The sequence below is a fragment of the Cricetulus griseus genome, chromosome 4 (assembly GCF_003668045.3).
Source record: "Cricetulus griseus strain 17A/GY chromosome 4, alternate assembly CriGri-PICRH-1.0, whole genome shotgun sequence".
NCBI classification, from domain to species: Eukaryota; Metazoa; Chordata; class Mammalia; order Rodentia; family Cricetidae; genus Cricetulus; species Cricetulus griseus.
The window spans coordinates 162,288,897-162,316,601 of NC_048597.1; the positions used below are offsets into that span (position 1 = coordinate 162,288,897).

Sequence of the window (27,705 nt, forward strand, 5' to 3'; positions counted from 1 at the left end):
CACATATACACACATAGTCCATAGACACACATATGTAACAACAATAAAGAACTTTAAATATTATACTGATGCTTGCTTGATGGTTTCAAGGAATAGCCTTAAGATAATATAAAACCAGGGCTGAAGAGATCACCAACCAGTTGAGAGCATGCACACTGCTCTTGCAGGGGACCTGAGTTTGGTCCCCAGCACCCATACCAGGTACCTGTACTCACATACATGTACCCACACACACAGTCACACATAAACACATACATCTTTTTTAAAATATATAAAGGGGCTGGAGAGATGGCTCAATGACTCAATTGAGATGGCTCAATAAGAATGCTTGTTTCTCTTCTAGGGGTCCTGAGTTCAGTTCCCAGTGCCCACATGGCAGCTCACAGACCATCTGTAACTCCAGTTCCAGGGGATCTGATCCTCCATTCTGACCTCCTCAGGTACCAGACATGCATGTGGTACATATGCATATATGCAGGTAAAACATTCATACACATAAAATAAATCCTTTTAAATGACATTAAAAACATATAAGACCATAATTACCTCACAAATTTATGTTTTTAATGGAAATGTAAACAATTTATCCAGTTTTTGTATTAGTTACTTCACTGCTGCTGCAAAACAAAACCAAACTGACAGAACAACTAAAGGTGGAAAGATTTCCTTTGGTTTACAGTTTCAGGAGATTCAGTCTGCCATATTGGGGAGGCATGGTGGAGCAGCCCATCAGTGGCAAGGTAGGAGGCACGGGTGAAGGCTATTCACATTGTAGTGGATCAGGAATCAGAGAGTGAGCATGAAAGAACCAGGGGCTTCAAAGGCTGGTCCCTGGTGTCTTTGGGGCCTGACCTCCAAAAGTTTCCACAGCCTCCCAAAATGTGCCATAAGCTGGAACCAAGTGTTCAAAATATGAGCCCGAGGAGGTCAAATCAGGTCCAAACTGCAATAGTTTTCGGTGAGACCCACTGTTTTCTCTCTTCTGTACAGAATGTACTCATTGGAACCTGATTCTCAGACCTCGTAGTTGTGCCATCAGATGGGTACAAATGTGCCGTGGAACCCATAAGGCATCTGCACAGGTACCTCCGCTCGTCCCAGTTCTACTAAGTTCTTAGCATCCAAGACAAGGAGGAAGTTACTTTCACTCTAGAAAAGGAAATGCAACACTAAAGTTTCCTCTTCATTTGAAAATCCATCTTACTGGCTAGGACCTTGCTAAGGGAGAGAGCTTGTCTTACTCATGTTCATATATATAGGTTCCTGGCACCTATACCTCACCTAACCACCCACCTAATGTTTGTTCAGTTACTGTCCACACCCCAAAGCAAAGAAAAACAGTTGTTTGTGCCATTTCTCTTCATAAGACGGCTTTGCATCTAACAATATTTTTGCTCAGTCCTTTCTTTCTTTCTTTCTTTCTTTCTTTCTTTCTTTCTTTCTTTTCTGGTTTTTCGAGACAGGGTTTCTCTGTGTAGCTTTGGAGCCTATCCTGGCACTTGCTCTGGAGACCAGGCTGGCCTCTAACTCACAGAGATCCACCTGCCTCTGCCTCCCAAGTGCTGGGATTAAAGGTGTGCACCACCAACGCCCGGCCCTCTGCTCAGCCCTTTCTAATCTTGCAAAATATGCAGAAATTCTTTTTCCCAAGTTAGAAATGCTTCCATTTTGTGTTACTTAGGAGATGTACAAAGGTCAGTGTTGTAAGTTAGACTGAGATTTGTGCCATCCTAATTACTGGAGTGTTAAGTACATGGAATAAGCCCATAGCAAACATTAATAATTGATCACAGCACTTTTTTTTAACTAAACCATTAAAGAGCTCAGAACCTCATACCCAGGTGTCACTAATAATTGATCAAAACTGGTACCAGAGGAGAACACATTTGCTGTAAGATTGCCCAGACAAGTCAGTAAGTAGCATTATTGAGATGCTAGCCAGGTCTTATGATATTGGAGTTTTTAGGTCAGTTCACTGAAATTAGAAACACAGATGGTGGTATGAACATCAGGCCAGAAGCCAGATGATTTAAACACTGGCTTTACCACTGTGAGATCAGATGTAAGTCACCTGCAACTTCTTGAAGTTACAAGTTCCACAAGAATGAAATGATATCCCACAATTTTTAATAATTATCATAATATGTATAAAAGTATATAACAAATGCCTCTGAAGACATGTTGTTATGATTTTACAAATATGACTTTAAGATGTATTAAACTATGGACTATGATTTTTAAAGTGGAGTATATATATATATATACCTCAATATATATATATATATATATATATATATATATATATATATATATATATATGGGATGAGGACAGAGAAGATGCCATAAGGTGTCAAAATAGATTAGGGCTGTATCACTCCACATCATCATGCTCCAATGAATTAGTGCTGTGTTGTTATGATCATGACAGGCAAATAAACTTACCTGGTTGGGAGTGATCACAACAGAAAGAATAACCCCTCCATCTTCCTCATTGGCTCCTGGTGCCGGAACAAAAATGGGCTCTGAAGGATAAAAGCCTTCTTCTCTCCAAACCTGCAAGTCCCCCCAACACACACAAAAGGCATCTGATGAAAGGTGAGAGCAGACTGGGAGGCATTCCACAGTGTTTGTCACTCACAGCATAAACTAGGCTGTCAACAGGATGTTCCAACATCGTACACAAATCCAGGCTTACTGTGTTGAACATAGGTAAGAGGGCCCTCTGCTGCCTCTAGATCACCATCTAATATGGTTGCCCATCAACCTGAAATATACGGGTCACTACAGCCTTCACCCCATAATCCCTCCAAAAAATGGCATCAATTTTACCATTGTTTTCTCCAAGCTTTGCCTTTCCTTTAGAGTTCTCACAGGAAATCAACCCCTTGCTTAAGTGATTCATGATTCTCAAACTTAGGAAAATAGCTGAGCTGTTGTAATATTTAAAACCCTAAGAACTGGGCTGCAGAGGCAGTAAGAACACTGGCTGTTCTTCCAGAGGACCCCGGTTCAATTCCCAGCACCCACACAACAGCTCACAATTTCCTGTAACCGAAGCTCCAGGGGATCAGATGCCTTTGTATGACCTCCACAGACTCCTGCACACATGTGGTGCACATAATACACTCAGGCACAAACACATACACATATAAATAGATACTAAAATTTTTTAGAAAAATAATATACCTGAGGAACTACTTTAAATAAAACAGAAGTCAATTCAAAGGGCAGAGCAGGTCTTTGCAAAAGTGAGAGAAGAGATTTTCATTACCGTCAGTGTCTTGTTCACCACATCAACCTTAATCAGAGAATCCCCCACCAAATGCCGAAAACCACAGCCATAGAAGAAATTATATTTTTTGCCATTGAATCGGCCATAGTTGATCTGAGGAAATTCAATCCCTCCTTCTTCTACCAGGTCCTCGTGGTGTAGATTTTCAGGAGAGCACCAGATCTAAGAGAGATCCCAAATGACTAAAAGTGGCTGCTTAATTCTCTTCATTTTCTCTCAATTCCCTTTCATTTCTTTAGTGTCTGGGTACACTACTCTGTAAAAGTTGTGACAGGATCTGAGAACTAAAGTTCTACGTCATGTTTCATATTGTTCCCCTTTCCACAGGGCATGCGTATGTAGATAACATTGTCAAGCTTTGTGGCTAAGATGTCAAATGGCACAAGAGGCAGAGTGCTTCTGTGGTCTGCTAAAAGTAAGGCATCCAGAGCTGCACAATAAATTCTCTTGAGAAAAGCAGTGTCTCCAGGAAGTGGGGAAGGGAGGGTCAATCTCAAAAGCTCACACATTCCACAGCATGAGCAAGTTGCATATATCTGGCTCAAAGCACACAAGGTATAGTTAAACACGGTGTCCATCCCACCCAGTTTCTGTGACTCTTGTGCAAAGAACTTTCCATGACCTCACCCAGGCTCAGCCAAATGTTATGAAACCTGCTGAGCACCAAACATTTGGAGAAGAGCCAAAGAACAAAGTAATATCACTAGAATCCAAACTGTTAGTCTGATGTTCACTAGGAGCTTACCTCCCCATCACTCTGTTTCACAGCACTAGCTGAAGAATAGGAGAGTGAACTGAGGTTCCTTCCCTTGGGGGCATCTGCACTGACATCTAATGGCAAAACAAATCTTCGAGGGAAAGATTTTGCCACTGAATTATAGACCTGTTCAGAAGAGAGATAGGGAAATGTCAACCCTAGGATAAAAACTCAGTAACTTAAATTCAGTCATTACTAGAGTTGTACAAATAATACTAAGTCTTGTTTTGGATACTGGGAATGCAGCACTGAACTTTATGAAATTTGTAATCTAGTGGTGGAATAATAACTATTAAATTAAATGTTTATTAATTAGCATCAAATCCACAAATGATTATATGTATGTAGCCAAAGGTCCCAGGAACTAGACAGTAACAAGAGAAGGTCCCTTTTTCATGTCTGCTTGTTAAGAAAAAGGCCAGCTTAGCAGGCTAGGATTGCCCAAACCCCACACATTCTTGAGCAAGGTCAATTTCCAAGACTAACCCTAAACTGGTTCCTAGAAACTGGGTCCTTAGACTGCTGTATCTGATAAGAGTATGTGGAGCCTTGAATGACACTATGTAGTCAATAAACATAGTTCATGATAATGATGTTATTTAAAAAGAAAACCTGGGGGGTAAGGATGTAACTCAATGTTACAGTGCTTGCCTATCATGTACAAAACACAGGGTTTAGTCTTCAGTGGGAAAAATAGATTAACTTCTGAGTTCACCTAGGAGTCTAGAACTTCAGGACCTAAAGTTGGTTATGTTGGCTGGACGCCTCCATGATTGGACCCCAGTAAGTCCTTGGACAACCAGGAAGGTATCAGGTCACACGTAGTGTTGGGAACTAGTTCTGTATATGTGTCCTATGCAACCATACTAGTAGAGAGTTGCTGCTAGCTTGAACCTGGCTTCCTCCAGGTCCTTCTTTTCCTTCTTTTTGTACTCACTGTGTTGTCATACTAAGTCTTGTGAGTCCTCCTCATGTGTGAACTGCTGATGCTATGGGTGATCCAAGGAACTCCAAAATAGTCTATACTGAGATGGTGTTTAAGCAGAAATGCAAAGGGAACACGCACAGCTCCTGTGAACCTGTGCTTTAACCATACTTTTCTCGGCCCGGTGTTGGTGGCACACACCTTTAATTCCAGCACTGGGGAGGCAGAGGCAGGTGGATCTCTGTGAGTTCGAGGCCAGCCTGGTCTCTAGAGCGAGTGCCAGGATAGGCTCCAAAGCTACACAGAGAAACCCTGTCTCGAGAAAAACAAAACAAAAACAAAAACAAACAAACAAAAAAAACACCATACTTTTCTCTGGAAATGTTGTAAGATAGAGAACAAACTGTGTCATTCCCTTTACCTACCTATCCCATGTCACCTCTGTCCTGCACATAAATGTTTTCACTGACTAAAATACATTACTGCTTTTCCTTTGAAAAAAATTTGAAACCTCTAGAATATTATTCTTAAACTTTACAAAGGATTGGCTCTTTAAAATTTACTTTTTAGCTGAGTGGTGTTGGCACAGGCCTTTAACCCCAGCACTCAGGAGGCAGAGAAGCAGGTAGATCTCTGAGTCCAAGGCCAGTCTGGTCTATAGAGTGAGGTCCAGGACAGCCAGGGAGGTCCAGGACAGCCAGGACTGTTACACAGAGAAACCCAGTCTTAAAAAAAATAATAAAAATAAAAATTACCTTTTATCAACATTACTTTCTTTTGTAAAACCTTAGCTAAACAAAAAGACTCTTAAGGTTAGGTCAGGTGATGTGAGCCAATCATTCCTTTGAGAAGAACTAAAAAGAGAAAAATCTGGATAAAATGTTTTAAAATAGACATTTGGAGGCAATGATGAACTAGAAAAGCCAAGAAGGACAATGAGGCTGAGATTTAGGGGGGAAAGGAAACCTGCAGATGGACCAGGTATTAGAAGCAACTCTTCCACTTAGGACCTAATGAGATGCTCAACAATGTTAGTCATTTGAGAAATGTAAATCAAAGCCACAGACACTACTCCACACCCATTGGCATGGTTACTATTTTTAATAAAAAAAAAGCAACTATTGATGCAGGACAGTGGTTCAGTGGGTAAAAGCACTTGTCACACAGTGTGAGAGCCTGAGTTTGAATTCCCAGAATCCATATAATAGCTAGGTTAGATGTTTGCATAGCACAAACATCTATAATGACCCAGCTTCTACTGGGAAATGAGAAGCAGAGACAGGTGAATTCCCACAAATTGTGATCCCCTGCCTCCGCCCCCCAAGAAGTTGGAAATACAGGCCTGAACCACCAGCCCCAGTTTAAACTTTTTTTTTTTCTTTTGAGGCAGGGTCTCACTATGTATCCTCAGCTGGCCTGGAACTCATTATGTAAACAGAGTGGCTGGAACTTATAGAGACCCAATTGCCTCTACCTCCCAAGTGCCAGGATTAAAGGTATCTGCCACTGTACCTAGTTTAAACAATTTTAAAAAGAAGGAACCAGTATACTTCGTCACATTAATAAAAGAGGGATAAAATCCATGTGGTACTCTCAAAAGTGAGAAAAAAATATGAAATGCTACATTTATCCATGACCAAAATTCTTAGTAATATAGAAGTAAAAAGGTAACTTCCTAATACAACAAAATACACACTTTTTTAAGAAAAAAAAATCTAAGTCTGGTGTATTGACACAAGACTGTAACCCCAGAACTTGGAAGACAAAGGCAATAGGACCAGGGTTCAAGGCCAGTCTTAACTATACAGTGAGTCCAAAGCTAGTCTGCATTTCATGAGACTGTCTCAAAAAGTGCATCTATTGATAATTTATGTTTACATGTGCACAAATGTTTATAACAACTTTTGCCATATTCACCAAAATTGTAAGCTAGCAAGATATTCTTCAGTAGGCAAATAGATGGTCAACTAGTATACACAAGACACTACTGCTCAATAATAATAAAACTATCAAGACATAAAAGACAGGCAGGAACTACAAATTCATACTACTAAAACAGAAGGAGGAGGAAGGGAGGAGGGAAAGAAGGAAGGAAGGAAGGAAGGAAGGAAGGAAGGAAGGAAGGAAGGAAGGTTGTCTAAATTGGGTATGGTGGTGCACAGCTCTAATTCCATCATTCAAGAGGGTGAAGAAGGAAGATGATGCGTGTTCAAGGCCAGCCTGAACTATAGACATTGTGAAACAGGCAGAACTGTAGAGACAACGTATTATTTGACACAAAGGGTGAGCCCTAAGAACTGTAGGCATTACATATCAGTGCTGACTCATCAAATATAACAAATGTTTTCACAACAATGCAAGATGTTAATATTGGGATGGTTCAAAGAGTAAAATGGAGCCAGGCAGTGGTGGCACACTCCTTTGATGCCAGTACTTGGGAGGCAGAGGTAGGTGGATCTCTGAGTTGGAGGTCAGCCTGGTCTCCAGAGAGAGTTTCAGGACAGCCAGGGATACACAGAGAAACAACAAAAACCAAAACAACAACAAAAAAGGGTAAAATGGTTTGCTGCTCAAGCCCCACAGCCTGGGTTCAATTCCCAGATCCCTCGGTAAAAGGAGAGAAGCAACTCCTGAGAGTTGTCTCTACCTTCACTACTTTCACTCGTGTGCTGTGTTACCCATACTCATACTCACACACACACACACACACACACACACACACACACACACACACACACACACACCATACAAATGCACACATACAATGATAATAAACCAAAATTTGCAATATTGTTATTAAGGAAACTAAGGAAGAGAAATATATGGGGAAATACTCCATGCTTTCCGCTTTTATTTTTTTCTTTAAACCTAAGTCTGCTTTTTAACAGTGCATTAATTAATAAACGGCAAGCAACATCCTTAAAATAAAGTGTTAATGCCTGGTATGGTGATATACACTTTAAATCCCAGCACTCAGAAGGCAGAGGACTTAAAGTCGTTTACCTGATCAAGCCCTTCCCCGGCTTTCCTTAGATTCTGTAGATGGTAAATTTCCAGGCTCCTCCCATCATCCTGACAGCACAGATCAATCACAATACAGCCCTGGTCCTCAAAGGCGTTGATTTGATGATAGGTGATAAAAGGGTTGCTGTAATACACTCCTGGGAGAGTCTGCAGGGCACACAAACAATTTAGGAAGACACTCAGTTTTCTTTCCTTTTCCTTCCTGTCCCCTCCTTTCTGGCCCCTTTCAGGAATAAACCACATAGCTCAAAGCAGGAGGATTCCCACCCCCCACCCCCCACTTAATGCTGTTGTCAGTAGGTACAAAAGGAAGAAAAATCTGCATATAAAAGCAGATGATTCAAGAATCACTTGCTTAAGCATCCCATTTCATGTTAAGCAGTGAACTGAGGCTATTTGACACAAACCAATCTATTGTGACTAATTTAAAGCACCCCGAAATGTGTGGCCTAATGTTTTACAGGATAAATAGTTTCTAGACTTTAATTATAAGATTAATAGGAAACACTGTTACTGAAGGGACCAGCTCCCTTTTCGGCAGCCATATCAGCCGAACACGTGCTTGCCATAAACTTGCCTTGGTCACTTAGAGATCAGATGCCTGCCTCGTGACAAGGAACCAATCAGAAGTTAGCTGGTGGCGCTATGCTTTATGACTCTGGGTGTGCTTTACGGACAAGTGCACAGCAATAACGTAGAAAGCATAGCAACCACCCTGAGAGGGCCTATGGGCCATAACAACCAGTTGACCAATCAACACAGGGCAAGCCCTCCAAGCCTGGAGGCACACCAATCGTGAGCCTGTTCGTACCCCTAGACACTCCCCTTACGCTGTCCTATAAGATCTCTTAGGAGGCCCTAGGAGCTGTCTTTTGCTAGCCATCCGCCATGGCGGGTGGGTGAAAGACCCGAGCTAACATGGGGTTAGCTCGTTAAATTACAATAAAGCCTCGTGCAGTTTGCAGCAAGCTCTCGAATCCGCCTGGTGATTGGGGTGACCTCGAACGTGGCCTGGGACCCCAGATACCTGAGTTTTCCGGGGGTCTAACATTACTTAGGATGCTTATTATAAATTAAGTGACTAATTGAAAAATACACTATTATTCAAATAATTTTGCAATGAAATCAGAGAAAATTAAATTTAGGATGTTATCTTCTTAGAGATAAACATAGACAAATACAATAGCACTATTACTAATGGGGACTATAAGAAGATACTCAGCCAACATACTGGACTTCAGTGGGCTTACGATATCGGCACACCAACAAGTCCCAGAAGCAGCTACTTAAAGTAGCTTCAAGGTGTCCTTGTAGAAGTGACAAAAGAGCTCTGCATAAACTGCAACCCTCTGCACTATTATGGCATGAGAAAACCCGTGATGAGAGCTTCCTGTACCCTTTTAATTCAGTCAATTACAGGGGTTCCCCAACATGCAACATCCACTGTGCTAATTAATTAGTAGCCAGTCCAACCAGTAAAAGCAAATAATACCCTTAACTAGAAACATCTTTAAAAACAATACGTGAAGGTGAAAAGTCAGCCCTGTAGAAAGTCACCCTCAAGGCAGACATTTTCATGATAAATATGCTCAAATACTCAGCCTGTCCAGTGTGCTTATCCACCACATGAAACCGTGTATTATACTGGGGCTCCCAGCTTATCGCATCAGCAAAGGCCTTCCCCCGGAGTTTAGAAGTGGCCATTTTCCACAGCTTCATCTTTAGAGGCTGTTCAATGAAGATTATGTAGTTTTCTGTCATTCCTAAAAGGTTTCAGGGAACAATCAAACGTTACTTGGCACACTAGAGTGAACTGAAATGTGGCAGTAGGGGACCTGTCTGAATGACTGGGCATGCTACTGCTGACCTAACTAAACACCATCCAGAAATACCTCACTGTTTCCCGGCTTGACTGGACATAGTTCCTGTTTCTACATAGAAAAGAGAACTGTTAAGAAGACTTGGGTTAATGCCCTTAGTTGAGCTTTTTTTTTTTTTTTTTGGTTTAAGGATACAGAAAGCAGAACAATATTAAAGTGCCATCTATGCTCAGTGTATTTATTCCTTAGCCCTTTTCCTGTAAATCCTGGGAGTGAGGACCTAGCAATATTTTGGCTATCACAATTTATGATATGTAAAGTAAATGTTCTGAATAAAGGCTAAAACATCTCAAAAGTTAATAACACATTATTTTTAAAGTCTGAAACAATCTATACAAGATATAAGGTCCTCCCTGCCACATATTCACATGAAATAGATAAGACCTTTTCATGTATGACTATTATTTTAGGGTTTTGATATTGACCAAAATGTTTAATTATCAATTTGTGTTTCTAGTAACTGTTTACATTAAGCAGACATGTCTCTTCAAGTAATCTGCAGGCTAGCACAGGAGTACATGACTAAACAGAATAACTTAACTGGTATTAATACACTTTTGATCTCATTATCTTAATACTCTGACAAATTATCGACATGGTACTTGTCAAAACTAATCTTTCTGATACAGCAACATTAACTCAGAGTCCACTGCAACTGGCCCCATCCATAGACTCACCAAAGCTATGGTAGTAAGAAGGCTTCATGGTCTCAGTGGAAGCAATAGAACACAGCACTTGTGCTCCATGAATCGTCTCCCCAGGCTCTGTCTTCTCTGGAGGAACTCGAATAATATTATAGCAAGAACCTGAACAACAAAAATTTCTCCCTTTATCATTTTTACATACATTCTAGAATGAAAGATAACCCTTGCCCTTGCAAGGGCTTGGTATTTAGTGAGCATGCTATAAATAATTATTGATGGATTAACTAATAGCACATGTTTATGTAGCTACTCAGTAAATGGATAAATATTTAGGGGATACTGAATTATCTTCCTGACATTATAATTTGTAGTGTAAGACATGATGATCTTGCATAATATGAAATGTCACAATATCCACTGTTCTTAAGGAACAAAATAACTACCACTTTTTTCTTGGTTCAATTATTTTGCAGCCATTTAATCATATTCCAAATACTGTCCTAAGAATTCTAAACACTATATTTCAAACTCTTGTATACAGCAGTACACAGAACAGATAAAATCTATTCACCCCTAAAACTCAAATTCTAATAAAACATATAAGCAAAATTCAAGGCATCCAAAGGTGCTATGAACTATAATGTAAAACAAGCTAGGAATGGGGGCTCCGGTGATTATACATGGGTGGGCATTTCCTGTTTGCCGTGTTTAATATGGTAGTCTGGAAAGGCTTCCCTAAGTGAAGACCTGAAGAAGATGAGGAAGAGATTTGAGAACTTCTAAGAGAAATGCGTTCCAGACAGAGGAAAGTGCAAGCACAGCCAGAAACAGTTTGTAGTGTTCAAATAATAACAGAGGCGAGGCCAGTGTAATCCTGTCTGATAAGCAAGGAAGATGAGGCTAGAGAGGTGAGTGGATTAAGAGGTCAACTGTGGTCACATAATGCTGAAAATACAGAAAAGTAAGGTGAAGGAACTATCGAAGAAATCAAGTAAGAGATGTTTTAATTGTAAGAACACTGTGGTTCAAAAACGGATGGGTGGTCATAGAAATGATGACATGAGGTGGTTGGATTTTGAAGATACTTTGAGGACATTGCTCACATGACTCTTTTGATTAATTGGGTGTAGGTGTTAGAGAGAAACATGAGGAATGATTCCAAGTTGTCATTGCCAATTGGAAGGATGGCGCTGCCATCAACTGAAATGAGGAAGACTCTTTTTAGAAAGTTTAGTAGAAAAGATCAAAGGTTTGGTTTTGTAATGTGTGTTGACATCCTGGTAAAAACACCGAATGAGCAACAGGTTCAAATTACTACAGATGTCCAGGGTGAAGATATGGACAGGTTTTGAGAAATCACTTCATATATAGGAAACTTTCATGTTTTGAACAGTAATGGAAAAAAAAATTGATAAGAACAGTGATGGATAAAATGTTGTAAGATTTTTTGCTAATTTGTAAAGAGAATCTTAAAATGTCTGAAAAGGCTAAAACTTTGCTATGGTTTGCCCATTTATTCCTTAGTACCTTTCTACACCTTTCAGTTCTTAAAAGTAGATAATCACAGGCATTTAAAAAATTACAATCAGAATTATTATGTATCCAAATGTATCCCAGGAATTCAGGCTCCCTGCAACCAGAAATACATTGAGTTCCAGTTCAAACCCTTATCACTGAACCAGATAATCAAATGAGAAAACAGAAGCAGGTCTGATGTTAGTTAGGATTAGAGTATACTCAAGAATTTCCAGTGCTGGCAACTGCATTACCTAATTCACCAAATTTAAGCACTTAAGTCATTAACTATTCTAACTACAGGGTGCTGAGGGCTTCCTGAAGGCATTATGTAAGACCTAATCCGATGAGGAATGTGAAAGAGAGCTGCCTTGCTCAGCACCTTGAGTCTGATTCTGGAAGTCCCCAGGAGTTTGTATAAACAGGAAGTTGAGGTAAAGTAATAAGCATGGGCAGTCATGATTGGTGCCTGAGGTGCAGATTCTTGGCCTCTTTTCAGTTCTGATGAACCAGAATTCCTAAAGACGGATGGAGCCCATGATCTATCCTGATGGCAAGCATTTTGGATGATTCTTAGATGCTTTAGGCTGAAATTGATGATCTAGTGACTATTTTAATATACATAATTAAGAATGATATTTTCCAAATCCACATAAAAGTGGATTTTTAATGATTAAAAAGTGATAGATGGAACAAAACAAAGTAGGATTTAATGTACATAAAAATCAGTGGTCTTCTTAGGATAAAAGGTCCCAATTTAGCAGATTTAGGTGATGCTCAGACTAAGTAAATTCTGATCTTTGAGGGCAAAACCCAGGTAACTGTATGGTTCACCAGTGAATCCAATAGATGGCTAAATTTGAAAAGGTCACCAAAGACTGGTGAGATAACTCATAAAGTAAAGGCACTTGCCATCAAGTCTGATGATGTGAGTTCCTTCCCCAGATCACACATGGTACAAGGCAAGAACTGACTCCCACAGGTTGTCCTCTGGTCTCCACATACCACTACACCTATTAGAAGAATATCTACTGTTTCCTATAACAGTTTAAATAATCAATCTCTGAGAGTAAAGAAAACAAGCTGGATGGGAGAGTGTTGGGGACATCCTATCTGTACCTAAGCCAATAAAACTAAAGCTTCAGCCTCCCTCTTACATATGTGCAGATACAGACCTACAGAGGAGTAATCCACAAAGCTGACTATTCACCAAAGGTATATCACAACCATAACATAGGTTTCATTGACTGCAGACAATAGTCAGACTAATAGTCAAGGTAGATAGTCACAAATATCTAATATTCTCAACTAACACACTCTTGTTCAGAGAACACGTTCTCAAAAACAGCAACATAAATTTGCCTCCCCTGAGAGAGTGGGTGTATAATTTTAAAGGTCTTGAGTAAGTGGAGGGAGAAATGGTTACAGGGTGGAGGCTGGATATTAAATAATATCAATATAGCCTTCTGGACTCAGTGATGTAAAACTAATAAAATGGCACAACAGAATGACTCACAGCAAGCCTTTGTGTTTAAAGTCAGGCCTGGTTTCAGGTCTGGCTTTAGAGACATGGATACTGGCTCAAACAAATGACTTAAACATCCTCGGAGTTCAATAGTCTCATTTGTAAAATGGAAGTAATAATAGGATTGTACACTTCAAGAGTTGGTATGTACAGATTAAAGAAGAAAACAGAGAAATATGCTTATCCCTGGCCCATCTTAGGCACTCAATTAACATTATCTGTACTTATTAGCTACTGGAACATTCTGGAGCAGATTGGCAGCAGATTTGGAAGTGGGTAGATGACCAGCATATGGTATACAGAATTGTAAATGCCATACAACTATGATCTTGACTTACTTTGTTAATTACTTCTGTGTGGTAGACAATGGACCCTCCCCACATCCCTTTTCTAAAGCACTTTGTATTTCTTGTTTTTACAATACAGTATGTCTTTAAAGTTCACATTCAATAGATATGTGATTTTAATGCTTATAACACCCAAAATTCATAATGGAACATAAAGATGTAAGTTATGCTGAAAAAGACATAAAGGAAATCAGTTGCATAGCATAGGCACAAAAGGACCACAGAATACATACTTAATGATAAATCATATATTTTAACCTTAGTAATGCCTCTTTGGAACCCTCCAAGAGATACTTCTTATTTATATTTTGAACATAATGGAGCTTTGGGAAACAGTTTACCCTTAATTATATCTAAAAATACTTCCATCATCACTTCACCTCTTGGTCCATAGGTGTTCCCCATATTGTATGCTGTTCCATCTGGATCATAATGAGGATGTGCAGTCGCTCCATTCACAGCAATGAATTTGCTCCAGTCTACCTGAGGGTTTAAGGCCATTTGAGAATTGTAAACAATACACAATAGATCCTTATTAACATAAATTAGCATAGAGCATAGAAACATGTTTTCTATGATGAAAGTATGATATGAGAAACCTCTGAGAAATCAAATTATTTTTCCTGCTCAATTAAAAGAAACAGATGAAAAGCAAAACAATAAAAACCAGCAGCACCACAGCCACCAACAAAAACATCTGTACAGATTTTTCTAATGTCATGGCAAAGTTCAAAATAAGCATAGCAATTATAATCAAAACTAAAATCAAAATTTTAGTCTGAGGTGGTAGAACACACATGTAATTCCAGCACTTGGGAGACTGAGGCAGAAGGATCACAAGTTTAAAGCCAGCTTAAGATACATGGTGAGTCTGGGCCAAGCTGGGCTACAGATCAAGACACTGAATCAATAACAAAATTGTCCTGAAAATGCATTAATTAATGTGCCAAAGCAATATGGATCTATACAGCTTCTAGTTTGGTAGTTACTGTGCCTAGGAAGAACATGAGCCTGTCAAGGCTATATCCTTTATATCCTGGCCTAGTGATGTTAAAACTAAGGTAGGAGTTTGGGATTATCCCTAAGAAGACCAACCCCACAGTATTATAATCTTGGCAGAAGGTGATGGCAGCCTAAATTAATTGATGCCTGTGTTTCTGTGGTGATGAACCTCTGATTTCTCCCTTAGCTATCTAGATTCTCAAGGAACTCTGAATAGAAGGAAAATTGGGATCTCTTTTATTCATTTTGAGCCTACACATTACCTTTTCCATCCTTCCCAGAGTTTCAATGTCCACTTTATTCATAAAATTGGTCTCAGTGCTCATGTAGTAATCACCCTTGTACTGTACGAAGTTGACATTGGTGTTGTCAGTCATAACTGAAATCAGGTAGCAGACATTAAGTACATGCTCTGAGGGAGAAATTTTCAATGCCCCCCCTTCCACACACACACACACACACACACACACTCACACTCATAGTGTGTTTTTCAAGGGCTAAAGAAATGCCTCAAAATTTAAGAGCACATGCTGCTCTCCCAGAAGACTTGAATTCTGTTCCTAGCACCCACTTGGGGCAGCTCACAACCATCTGTAACTTCATCTCCAGGGGATTCAGTAACTCCATCTCCAGGGGATTCAGCAACTTCTTCTGGCCTGCATGAACACCCATGCATATAAATAAAAATGTATTTTTAAAATGTATATACTTCAAGACTTCTATTTGTATAGATACTAATTTAAATGATAATCACTGGCATTTTAAGGGATCCTTACCAGGAGGCTCAAACCTTGACATGAAACGTTCAAAGATATTCTTGCACGGGTCAGGAAGAGCCAGTGTGCCAAATTCTGAAATCACAATTCTATCTCCAGCACTGTTGGCCTTGTATGTGTCACTCTGTAGAAACCTGCTCCTGTATGTCACTGTGCCCTTCTCCATTCGGAACTGGTGAAGTAAAGCCATTCCATCAAACCAGTGATTGTATCTACAAAAGGGAGGAAACAATAGAAACTAACTTATGAGTAAGGAAAGCATGGGGTCAAAATGATATTTCTGCCATCCAAATATAAAGGGAAGCAAGTGGCATGTGTCCCCAGACCAACCAATAACTTAGAGGTTTTGAAATTAAGGAATTCCTGTGTTCTGAATTCCCTGGGCTACAACAGGAAAGAGCAACTTGCATCCTCCTGGCCCTGCCAATGATGGTAACCGTCCTTGCTCATGCTGGTGACATCAAGCATTTAGTCTGTCAAACACAAGAAAGAAAGGATAACATAATGGCTCTTTGTTAATTAATTAATTAATTTGTTTATTGAGACAGGGTTTTAGCTCAGGGTGGTTTCAAACTCATAGTCCTCCTGCATCTACCACTCCAGTGTTGAGATCAGAGTTATATTATTATTATCTGTGATATTTTTTTTCAAAACAAGGCTACATTTTTTTTTTGTTTACAGGCCTTTGATGTTCCATGCATTCAATTTTATTTTTACATGAGCCATGGCATATGTGTGGAGGTCAGAGGGCACAAGTTTGTTCTCTCCTTCCATCCTTTTGGGGATTGTAATCAGGTCATCAGCCTTAGAAGGAAGCACCTTTACCTTCTGCACCATCTTGCCAATCCTGCTCTATCACTTTAATGGGTAATTTCTAGTGCATTGTCTGCAAAGAATGGTTCCTGAAATCAGGGCTGGTCTTTGTTCACTCAGGCTCAAGTCAACATAACTCACAAGAGCCAAAAGACAGAATAAAAGTATTTGCTGATGACTAAAAATAAACCAGTTGTAGAGGTTCATGTATGTTACCCCCAAATATACCACCCTGACACACTACTCTGAGTTTGAAACACTTGAGGATCAACAGCACTACGGCCTTCTATTTTTCTTTCCAAAGGTAAGAAATAAAACTCCCTCATGAAAGATTGTCTCCCTGTATCAGAAGGAAGACAGACATTCCTGGACCTGGAGACAGGGAGTTGAAGCAAAGAGAAAACAGTGTAACCTGGCTAAACAAACACTCACTTTGACAGTCACTTTCCCACAACTTAACTGCCCTAGCTCCAACCCTTGTCACATTCTCACAACTCTTGTTCTAACTACTACCCAGGCTTTAGCACTAGACGATTCTTCCCCCTGCCCTCTGTGTGTGTGTGTGTGTGTGTGTGTGTGTGTGTTGTTTGTGACAGGGTCTGCCTACATAACCTAGGCTGGCCTTGAACTTGCTATGTAGATGACACTAACTTTGAACTTGTGATCTCCCTGCCCCAGCTTTCCAATTACTAGATCATAGGCCTGCACCACACTCAGTGGCTCTTCATTTTCTTCCACAGGTTCCCAAGTACATACAAACATTAGCTAACAGAATTTATATGACATCCCCCCACACTATTAATTCTCTCAATTGCTAATTTAATTCTTGGGACTAGTGAAGCCCACAAGAGGATGAGAAGAAATTTTACCTCCTCCACAGTACCTAACATATTATTATCTAGCACTAAAAAGGAAGAAAACCAGCCAGGCACGTGGTGCACGTCTTTAGTCCCAGCGCTCCGGAGACAGAGGCAGGTGAATCTCTGTGAGTTTTGAGGCCAGCCTGTTCTACAGAGGGAGTTCCAAAACAGCTAGGGCTGTTACACAGAGAAAACCTGTCTCAAAAAACAAAATACACACAAAAAAGGAAGATGAAACTTGAGGATCATTATGCTAAGTAAAATAAGCTAGTCATAAAAGTACAGACACTATGATCTACTTATATACGACATTAGAAGTAGGCAAGGAGCCAGAGAGCTGGCTCAGTGGGTAAAAGCACAGTGGCCAAGCCGGATGATCTGACTTTGATCCAAGAAACCACATGGCCAAAGGAAAGAACAAGCTCCTGAAAGTTGTCCTCTGACTCCACATGCATGTCATGGCATATGAGCAAATATACACTCATGCACATGCACACAATTACATATACTAAACAAATGTACTTTAAAATTAAAAGTGAGATAATCAAGTTTATAAAAACAGAAATAAGGTTGGCCAATGGACTTGGAGGACTGGGAAAATGACAAATTGCTGTTTAACTGGTTAGTTCCAATTTTGCAAGACGAGAAAATTCTGAAAATGTTTCACAATATGAATATTCACGACATTACTACAGAACTGTACAATTAAAATGGTTAAAATGTAAATTTTACATGTTACATATTTTACCACATTTTTTAAATGTAGGGAAAAGGAGAAAAAAGCCCCATGATTTCAGATGCCATCTTCATCAGATGCTCAGTTTGGTAAGTTGTGGCTCTGTTTCTGGGCATCCTGTTCTGTCATCTGCTCCCTGTTCATGAACAGCATCATTATGTTTCAATTGGAGTGAATTTGCAGTGTTCTTAATGTCTTGTAGAACACTAACACTTTCCATTTTCAGTGTGTTCTTGATCATTCTTGCATATTTATTTCTCCATATGAACTTTGATATTAATTAGTCTAAATTCCTATAAATAACTTTCTGTGATTTTTATTAATATCATAATGTATTTATAAACAATGAAAAATGCACCTTTAAAATGCTGTCATTCTGTTCAAGAACAAGAGGTCCAAATGTGTTTTTTGTTTCTAAGCACAGTGGTACAAGCCTGTCATCCCAGCACCTTCATGGCAGAGACTTGAAACCAGGCTACGCCCTACTCTAAGTTACTACATATTGTCATTCAGTACATTATGCATTGTGGAAATCTATATTTGCATGTTCACAACACTGAGGCAGGAAGCTTGTCTGGAATTCAAAGCTAGTTCAAAATATGTAGCAAGACCACGTTTCCATTTCTCCAAACAAGCACCAAGAGCCAAATCCCTTTTCTAAGTATTTAATCTGCTGCTACCATGAGTGATGTTCTCTTCACCAGCATAGTTCTACATCCTCTTACCTTGTGTTTTACTCTTGTGTTTAGTGCTTTTTATTTATTTTGGTTTCTTAGGTTTACTAACCTATCATCTTAAAGGGGAGGGTTTACTTCTTTACTTAGGCCCCTAAATCATCAGTACCTTTAATCTAACTGTTACTTACATCTGGTTTGATGCTGTGTTATTGCATAGCAGTGGAAACCCTGAACTTCTTTCCTGGGTATAGTAAAAAACAAAAAACAAAAAACAAACAAAAAAAACCACCAAATACTTGCAGCACTACACACAGAGAAACTGTCTCCCAAAACCAAAACCAAAACAACAACAAAAAAACCCCACTTGTAGCAGTCCCCAATTTAGCCTATTTTCAAATAAAGATAGACATGAAGAGAGAGATAAGGTATCATATATTAACATGTTATGAAGTCATATTAAGAAACTACCAGTTAATTCTTATTTTCCTGGAACATTTTATGAAAAATAAACAATGAATTTCAACAAAAGTTTTCTCAGTACCTATGATAATAATCCAGTCCTATAACTATTTTTCCTGAGACCAATTATTAATGTGATATGGGTAGATTTCTTATTGATGAGACAACTTTGCTTTCTTGGACTTAATTCTACTCGATCTTTGTGAATTTCATTTGTAATGTGATATTAGATTCTGTTGGTTAATAAACAATTCATTAGTGTCAAATTGCTGTTTTATGTTTTGTTATTTTGCATATGTACTTATAAATATAGTTTGATGTTTCCTTTCTTGCACTGTTTTTATATATTGAAACGTTTCTCATAAAGTCGACTGGGATATTTCCTTCCATCTCTGGGGCCCTAAAATAATTTATAAAACAGTATCAATCTACCTCATATGTGAATTTTTGATAGAATCATCTTTGAAATAGTCTAAACCTTATGTCTTTTTTTTTAAGAATACACCCATAATAAGTGTATTTAGCATGCCTAAAGGTCAATCTGCCGAAATTTTCTATCTCTATCCATTCTACTAATTCATATTCCCTAGAAAGTTATTCAAGGTTTTCAAATGTATTGCATTGAGACCTACAAACTCTCTTACAGTTTTTCTGTTTCAATGGCTACTTCTTTGCTCTCTCTCACTTTTGTCTATTTGTGCTCTCCCACTTGTCCTTTGTCACTATGTTACCTATTGGTTTGTGTACTTCGATTTTTCTCCACTTTCAACCTCTACCTCAGTCTCTATCCTCTCTCGCCCACCAGCAATGATCTCTAACTATTTGAATGTCTCTTGTAGCAGTTGGGTGGGGAGCTCCACTGCATTTCATGCATACTATTCACTGAAGACAAGGCTCAGAAAATTAAAATAGCTGCAAGTATGAAACATATGTCTTAAAATTATCCTGAGAATATCTCAGTCTCTTGGTCCTAGGCTTATTTCCAAAAACAGATGGAGAGGTGTGATGGACTGTGATAGCCAGGCACAGAATAGTAGTTGGCAGGGGAAGGGAGGAACGGAAGGAATTACCTCTTACAGTAGAGTGCTCAGTTCTGTAAAGTGAAATGAGTTCTGTGGATGGATGTAATGACAGTGGCACAATGGGATGAATGAACTCAGAGCCGCTGAACTGTACCCTTTGTACCCTTGTAGGTAGTTAAGATAATAAGTTTATGATATATATACACACATATAGCTCAATTTTTAAAAGGTAATAAGCTCTGAAATATCAAGTCATTAAAACTAATGACTATCCCTACTTTGTAGCAACATAAAGCTGTCATAGTGTGAATTTTAAGTGTGTGTCTACACACACACACACACACACACACATACACACACACACACACACACACCACAGAATGTATGTGACTGTCAAAGGACAACTTGTTGGAATTGGTTCTCTCCTTTGACCATGTGGGCTGTACTTGGTTCATCATGCTTGTTAGCAAATACCTTTAGTCACTAAGGTATCTTGCTGCTATGATAGCATAAATTTTAAAAAGCAAAGTGATTGCAATTGTTGTCTTCCTTTGGGGGGAATTTTTCGAGACAGGGTTTCTCTGTGTAACTTTGTAGACCAGGCTCGAACTCCCAGAGATCCACTTGCCTCTGCCTCCCAAGTGCTGGGATCAAAGGCATGTGCCACCACCTCCTTACAGAATTCTTTTCTTATTGAATTTGTTTTTGATTTATATATTTTGTTTCATGTATATTAGTGTTTTGCTGGTGTGTATATATGCGTATCACGTGCATGCCTGGGAGGTCAGCAGAGGGCATCAGACGCTCTGGAACTGAAGTTACAGATGGTTGTAAGTTACTATATGGTGCTGGGGCTCGAACACAGGTCCTCTGCAAAAGCAACAAGTGCTCTAAACCACTGAGCCATCTCTCCAGGTCCCCAGATGACTGCAATTTAAAAAAAAGTAAGTCTATAGAAATAGTGGGAGATACTGGCATAGAATAACACAAATTGCTAAGAGAGAATGTATCAGGTAATACATGCCCACCCCTACACTGCCCCAATAACATCAAATTTTCATACAACATTTTCCAACATTTAAAAATGTTGCAAAGCATATTACTTCCTAGCCATAGACATATGTGCCCATCATCTCAAAGAAATGATATCCTAAAGATTTACTGTGTTTTCACCCAGTGTATCTACCTACTGAATACTAGCTAGATAGTTACAGGCTATTGATATTGGGAATGTTTGGATAAATTAGGAAGCATTTCTGCCCTCATGGAATTTATATCCTAGCAGAGGAACACAGCAAACATACATAACAAGGAAAAACAAACAAGGCTAGAGAAATGGTTCAGTGGTTAATAGTGCTTGTTGCTCTTACAGAGGATATAGGTTCAGTTCCCTGAACTCACATGGTGGCTCACAATATCCATAACTCCAGTTTCTGGGGCATCTAATACCCTCTTCTGATCTCTGTGGGCACCAGGCATATATAGGATATATATACTTACAAACAGGCAAAACAGTCATACAAATAAAGTAAATGATAAATAAGTCATTTAAAAAAACAAACCAACAGAGTAATCAGACACTGGCAACAATAGTGCTGTATATAAAACTGGTAATGCAGTCAGTCTGGTGTTTATAGAATAAGAAGTCACAGGATGAGTTAAAGGAAGTGAGATTGGAGTTGACATCAGAAAGGCAAAAATCAGACCTGAGAGATGAGGTAAGGCAGGTAAGAAAGCATTGATGCCAAGATGCCGTGCAAAAATATGAGGAACTAAAACAGGCCATTGTGTCTGGGAGGTTTGGGTGGCAAAGAAAAAGAGGTAGGAGGTGAAGGTGGTGCCCTTCCTTCACGACCTTATGGGGAAATAGCTCAGTACTCTCACAGAGACCTTTGCATGGCTCTCTTGGGGTATAAACCCAAAGAGAACTTCAAATTCACAATTTGTGCTAGGGTGAGGGAACACAATGATTTAAAAAAAAAAAAACCAATAACCTTCTTCCTCCTCTAGGCAACAATTTCCGTATCTATAATAAAAGGGCTAGAATAATCACCACAGTGAAGAAAGACAGTTAAATGCATGTTCCATAAAATCAAACCACACCACAAAGCCCAGATTGGCCTCCAAAATCTGGGCTTACTTATCCTTTCCAAATTCAAACTTCCCAGGTCCAACTCGAAGTAGATAGCCATTGAGCCATTCAGGAATGTGTCCTCGGACCCGAGCAGACACAGTGTCCAGAGTCTCTTCTACAGTGGTCAACAATGGGGCAATGCACGGCAGACTCTTGCGCTGTCTCAACATGGCTTTTGGTATATCCCACCTACTTCTTCAGAACTGTGAAAGAGAAGCAAAACAGAACACACATATGTACACATGCTCACAGACATTGTTACATGATCTCTTGTTAACATGTTTATCCCCCCATAGACACAAGCACACACATGTGAACACACACACAGGTGAGTGCATACACACAGTGCTACAGGATCTCTTGTTAACATGTTTATTCCCTGCAGTTAATTCTATGGACTGGTTGCTTGAGGGAAATGTGAACCTAAACCAAATAGTCTCCAAATTCCTCTTTTCTTTTTCTTCTTTTTAGCATAATTTCTTTATTGATTCTTTGGGAATTTCACATCATGCACCCTAATTCTGCTCACCTTCCAGTCTCTCCATATCCTCCCCCTCACTCCTGTAGTGTCCCCTGCATGAAAATTTTTTTAAAAAACAAACCAAACAAAACAAAACAAACAAAAGAACAAATCCAAAAAGAAAAAAAAACAAAACCCTCTTCCTTTCTCCATCTTTCCCACCTCTCCCACACCTCTGAATTCATCCTGGCGGCATTGGGAGAGGTGTGTCACACAGTATATACCCTTTTGTCCAACTAGCTTTACTAGCAAATGTTCATTGCAATGAGTCATTGGTCTGGTTCAAGGAATTCCTCTCTCCATTTCTTATTCTCAAGTTAACACGGATTCTCCATTCCGAACCATAACAATCCTTAGATTTCTCTCAGTAATAATCTACCAAAGTGTTAACTCAATAGTTTACTTACTACTATTGTCATTTTTCATAGTTGAAACAATGCTTTTCTTTTTCTAGATTAACCCCACATTTTAACCCCAGATGTGCTAATAGCAATCTAGCTGTTAGAGCAAAAATGGTGGCCATTCAATATTACCATAGTTACACTGATCATGGTACCTTAGATAAGCCATAACATAACCCCAAAGATAGAACTGTGGTCTCTATGAGAAAGGTATCATGAATTATACTCTATAAAACTATAATCTATAAAATTACATGAAATCAATAAGCTACAAGAGTAAAATCCTATCCTATAAATCAGGATGGCATTCACATCATCCCTATTTATTTCATACTTACAAGACTTCACAAGATGCAGAGAGGTGTGGTCAAATATAACTTTAGATATAACAAAGTTACTTATAATACTGGCTATAATCCTTTACTTCTTAGAGGTTTTTGTCAGAGGTACAGGAGTCTAGACTAGAAAAAAGATAACAGATAAACATCCAAAGATCTGAGATGTAATTGGCAATTTATTTTATAATATATGGTCCAATTCTTTGAAATATTAAGTTTGAAGCACATGTGACCTTTTCTAAATATAACAATCCAGTCAGGCTCAGCTCTTTCTTGTTTTCCCAAACAATATTTATTTCACCCTGAATGCCCTTCCCAAAGCCTCTCCCTAAGAAAATTACAGGTGGGGATGTAGGTCAGTGCTTCTTCCCCAACATGCACAAGGGGAAGTGTTGGATTCCATCACTGAAAAATAAAATAAAAAAGACAAGAAGAATGTTGGGCAGTTGTGGTGGCACACAACTGTAATCCCAGCACTGGAAAAGTAAAGAAGGAGAAGCATATGAGGCCAGCCTTGGCTACAAAGTAAGACACTGTCTCAGAAGGGTGGGAGGAGAGCAGGGGAAGCTGGAGGACTGGAAGGTAGCTCAGTCAATAAACTGCTTACTGTGCAAATATGGGGCATGGGTTCAATTCCAACACCCACATAAAGAACGACAATAACATTGGGTGTAGTAGCAAGCCTTGTTACACTAGCTCTGGGACAGTGAAGAGTCTAAGGTTTGACTGGCAGCCAGTCTAGCTCAATTAGTTATCAGTTTCTCGGTCAGAGAGAGATCTTATCTCAAAAAATAAAAGTGGAGAGAAACTGAGGAAGACACCTGCTACCAACCCCCAGCTTCTGCCTGTGCACACATACATGCAAACACACACATACACACACACCAGAAAAATTAAAGAGAATTCTACTTGTTTTTCAAGGTCTAACTCAAATGTTACTTCCTTTAAAGAACATACATAGTCAGAGTGCCTAGGTTCAACTCTTAAGTCGTTTCTAAAGTTTTTTTTAACCTCTCTGTGCCTTTTCTTCTTTTCTAAGACAGAGAAATAAGAATTCTTATCATGCCTAAGAAAATAAGTGGCCATGCAAGTTTATGGGAAGCTTTAAACACAATGAATATCCCCCAAATATTTAGTATTATTTCTTTAACCTTTAATGTTCAATACAATAAGATGCACTTCGGATTTTCTTGCTTTGAATTATTTTAGTTTTTCAACAAAGAGCTAGACATTGCTGAAAGACTAAAAAGCCTCCAAACTCAACAAGAGGAACTCATTGCCTAAGGGGTACAGGAGCTAAAATCCAAATTCCTAGACTCCACTCCACACATAACAACACATAGTCTTTGGAGTGAATCAAGCAGGTATACAAAATGATGGGAAGGAAAGATACTATTTAGGGGTATTAAGAAAATGCTTTTGAAAAAAGCAAAGAGAAATCTTGATTTTTTTTCCTACTCTACTTTTATAAACAGTGGTGAATTTATCTTATTCTCTCAGATTAAAATTCCCCAATAAAAAGCAGATTAACTATTTTACATAGAGTTAAACTGAACAGTCCACTAGATACACATGAATTATAAATATTTCATGTTTCATGTCTTTGTATTATGTGCATACCTGGTACCCTCAGAGGTCAGAAGTGGGTATTAGATGCCCTGGAACTGGAATGAAGGATGGTTATGAGCCACACCATGTGTATCCTGGGACTCGAACCCAGACCAACTGGAAAGGCAGCCAGTACTCTGAACCACTAAGCCATCTCTCTGGGCCCTTGATTTTAGATTATATTTAGATATCTGTATGTTCTATACTCCATGTTACTGGCAATCTTACACTCTTCAAAATTCTAGTATTTGATATGGCTGTTACCATCTCCTTACACCTGTTTCTGTTCTTAGCTTGGGAGACCAGCTATTCTAACATTTAATTGCTGTTTTAACTTTGTTACCCTCTAACTGTGCTGCTTTTTGTCAGCTTCCTTATCACTAGCTGGCAACCTTAGGCAAACATCTTAACCCCATCAAACCTCAAGTTTTTCCAAGTAAAATAAGGATTAAGAGAAGTTAATGATTCCTGCTTATATCTATCATCATAATTAAGTATAATGATCCTTTCCCTCTTATCACCACCTAAATGTCAAGGTATAACCTTGGACCTTTACTCTTTAATTTCAGCATTCTCCTTAGTAATCTCATCTTGGCTGTTAAATTCTCCAGTTATTTCTTAGACATGACTCTCAACTCTTCACCTTCTCTTCTGAATCAGTTCTTCCACCAGCTGAAACACCTCACTTCAGTTTCTCTGTGGGCACTGAACTCATCTTTGTTCCCTGAGCTTACAACACAGTTCTTCTGACCACAGCAGCACAGGGCCAGTAGGGGAAATCTGAAAAAGAAGACTTCCGTAGCTTATGTATAAATTTCCCAAACTCAAAATTCTGCATGGGTAACTTTATTTTCACCAGTCTCTCTTCCCTGGGACTACACATTTTTTCCTAACCTAAGCACATCTTCCTCAGCACAGATGCCTCAACTTCTCTTTCTTATATGTCACTTCCTTCATACTGCCTAACTCAGGCCCTTGACTCTTAACTAGATTAATAGCCTCCCAGCTGGAGGAGAAACTGGAAAGAGAAACTCTGTGAGGAATGAAGTCTTCCTCACACCACAACATCCTACTTAGTGAGTTGCTTGAACCCCTTGGCATCTAAAGGGTTGGAAACATTAGGCCAATTGCTCCTAATATCTCATCAGGACTACAGATTCTAGTCTATCTGGCTGAGCAGGGGAGATGGTTTTCCACCAGTGCAATGATAAGAAAAAGGCAGAGATGCACTACTACTAAATCAAATTTCCTACATACAAATCTGGCTGCATCATTTATCCCTCCATAACTCACAAGTCACTTGTCATTGTTGAATCTGCATGACCATGCACTTGAAAGCCTTGTAGGGTCTCAGCCCAACTTAGCTAGCTGTTTATTCCAGCCCAACTGGGCTACTCTCCAGTCTCTTCTCATGACCATTCTATTCTCTTCACCCAGAATATCCCCCATTTCCTTTACATGAAATTTGCATATGTGACTTAACCTCCAAGCTCCAGTTTCTGGGTCACCTGCTTCCTAAGCACCACATCCCCATTTCCTCACTGCAGCTGTTGATAGCTTTCCTGTGCTCCTTATCTTGCTTGCTGTCTTGTGTGATAAAGATAAGTAAGTATACTTTACGACCTCTCCTAGCAGTACTCCTGGAACACAAAGTCTAGTTTACGTCTCCCCTGTCCTAGCACCTAACACACTGCCTTACACACTGCAAGCACTAACTGATTAGACAATTTTATAATTTACTGAGTATATCAGTGCAACTTCTGGAAGTTCTACATCAAAAAGATTACTGAAAATAAATTCTTGAAATACTAGCTATAATAGAAAACTACAAAAGAAAACAACAGAGTTTGAAACCAGTTCAGAGAATGCAAACAGGAGAACCAAACATTTTCATCAGAATACAAAGCAGTGGTTTTCAGTTGGGAAATGTTAGAAAAGGAAAAACCCCTTCTGATGAGGCATCCAAGAAAAATCTCTAGACCTACTCCTGCCCAGTGTGTTGCATTAACTGAGTGAACACAATAGCTGTTTACGATGAGTAAACCAATTCTGTCAGCCTACTTTCACTTCTCCCTCTGTGGAGTTGCTGTTTGCATCACACAGAGGGAATAACTTCAGAAGCCTGCCATAATCTTCAGGACGCCAGGCACAGCAGTCCACCTGCAGATTGGTAAGAAGGGGACTAGGAAAGGGAGTGGTTGGGAGAGTCCCCTACCTGGTGCACTGCAGTGGCAGGAAGGCCGCTGGGGAAACGGAGAAAGATTTGAGGAAACTTTCTCACTCAGTTCAGGGGCAGGAGGCAGGTCTCAGAATTTCCAAATCCGAAGCCACTGGCCTTAATAAGTAAATAATGAGCCTGAATTGTCTCTGGCTCTGTAACAAAATGGGACTGGGGGAAGGGCAGGCAGGAGGTGGGGCCTCAAAACACTGGTAAAATTAGTCTCAGTTCC

The 27,705-nt window shown here is 39.4% G+C and overlaps 2 protein-coding genes across 10 annotated transcripts in view; one reads left to right on the plus strand and one right to left on the minus strand.

Moving 5' to 3' along the window:
- Positions 1 to 542: 542 nt before the first annotated feature.
- Positions 543 to 27,674, minus strand: Bco2 (beta-carotene oxygenase 2). 3 transcript variants are annotated; one of them, XM_027412127.2, is made up of 13 exons: positions 27,471 to 27,673; positions 23,648 to 23,770; positions 22,395 to 22,591; positions 15,688 to 15,899; positions 15,175 to 15,290; positions 14,290 to 14,392; positions 10,556 to 10,684; positions 9,601 to 9,761; positions 7,978 to 8,145; positions 4,038 to 4,175; positions 3,272 to 3,454; positions 2,443 to 2,553; positions 543 to 1,149 (listed from the first exon to the last, which is right to left on the minus strand). In XM_027412127.2, exons 3-13 carry the CDS (start codon positions 22,556 to 22,558, stop codon positions 1,036 to 1,038), a joined length of 1,599 nt encoding a protein of 532 aa, XP_027267928.1. In that variant the 5' UTR covers positions 22,559 to 22,591; positions 23,648 to 23,770; positions 27,471 to 27,673; the 3' UTR covers positions 543 to 1,035. The 3 variants fall into 3 exon arrangements, with proteins under 3 accessions (XP_027267928.1, XP_027267927.1, XP_027267929.1); XM_027412126.2 differs by lacking the exon at positions 23,648 to 23,770; XM_027412128.2 differs by lacking the exons at positions 543 to 1,149; positions 23,648 to 23,770 and having other exon boundaries at positions 3,187 to 3,454; positions 27,471 to 27,674.
- The window catches only part of Il18 (interleukin 18), a 28,444-nt gene continuing 27,988 nt past the window's right edge, over positions 27,250 to 27,705 (plus strand). For 4 of the 7 annotated variants that reach the window (XM_027412134.2, XM_027412132.2, XM_027412133.2 and 1 more), the window contains exon 1: positions 27,250 to 27,425. The gene's annotated coding sequence lies outside the window, so the exon portion shown is untranslated. The remainder of the gene's footprint in view (positions 27,426 to 27,705) is intronic. The other 3 variants (XM_027412130.2, XM_035443674.1, XM_027412131.2) reach the window with 1 other exon arrangement.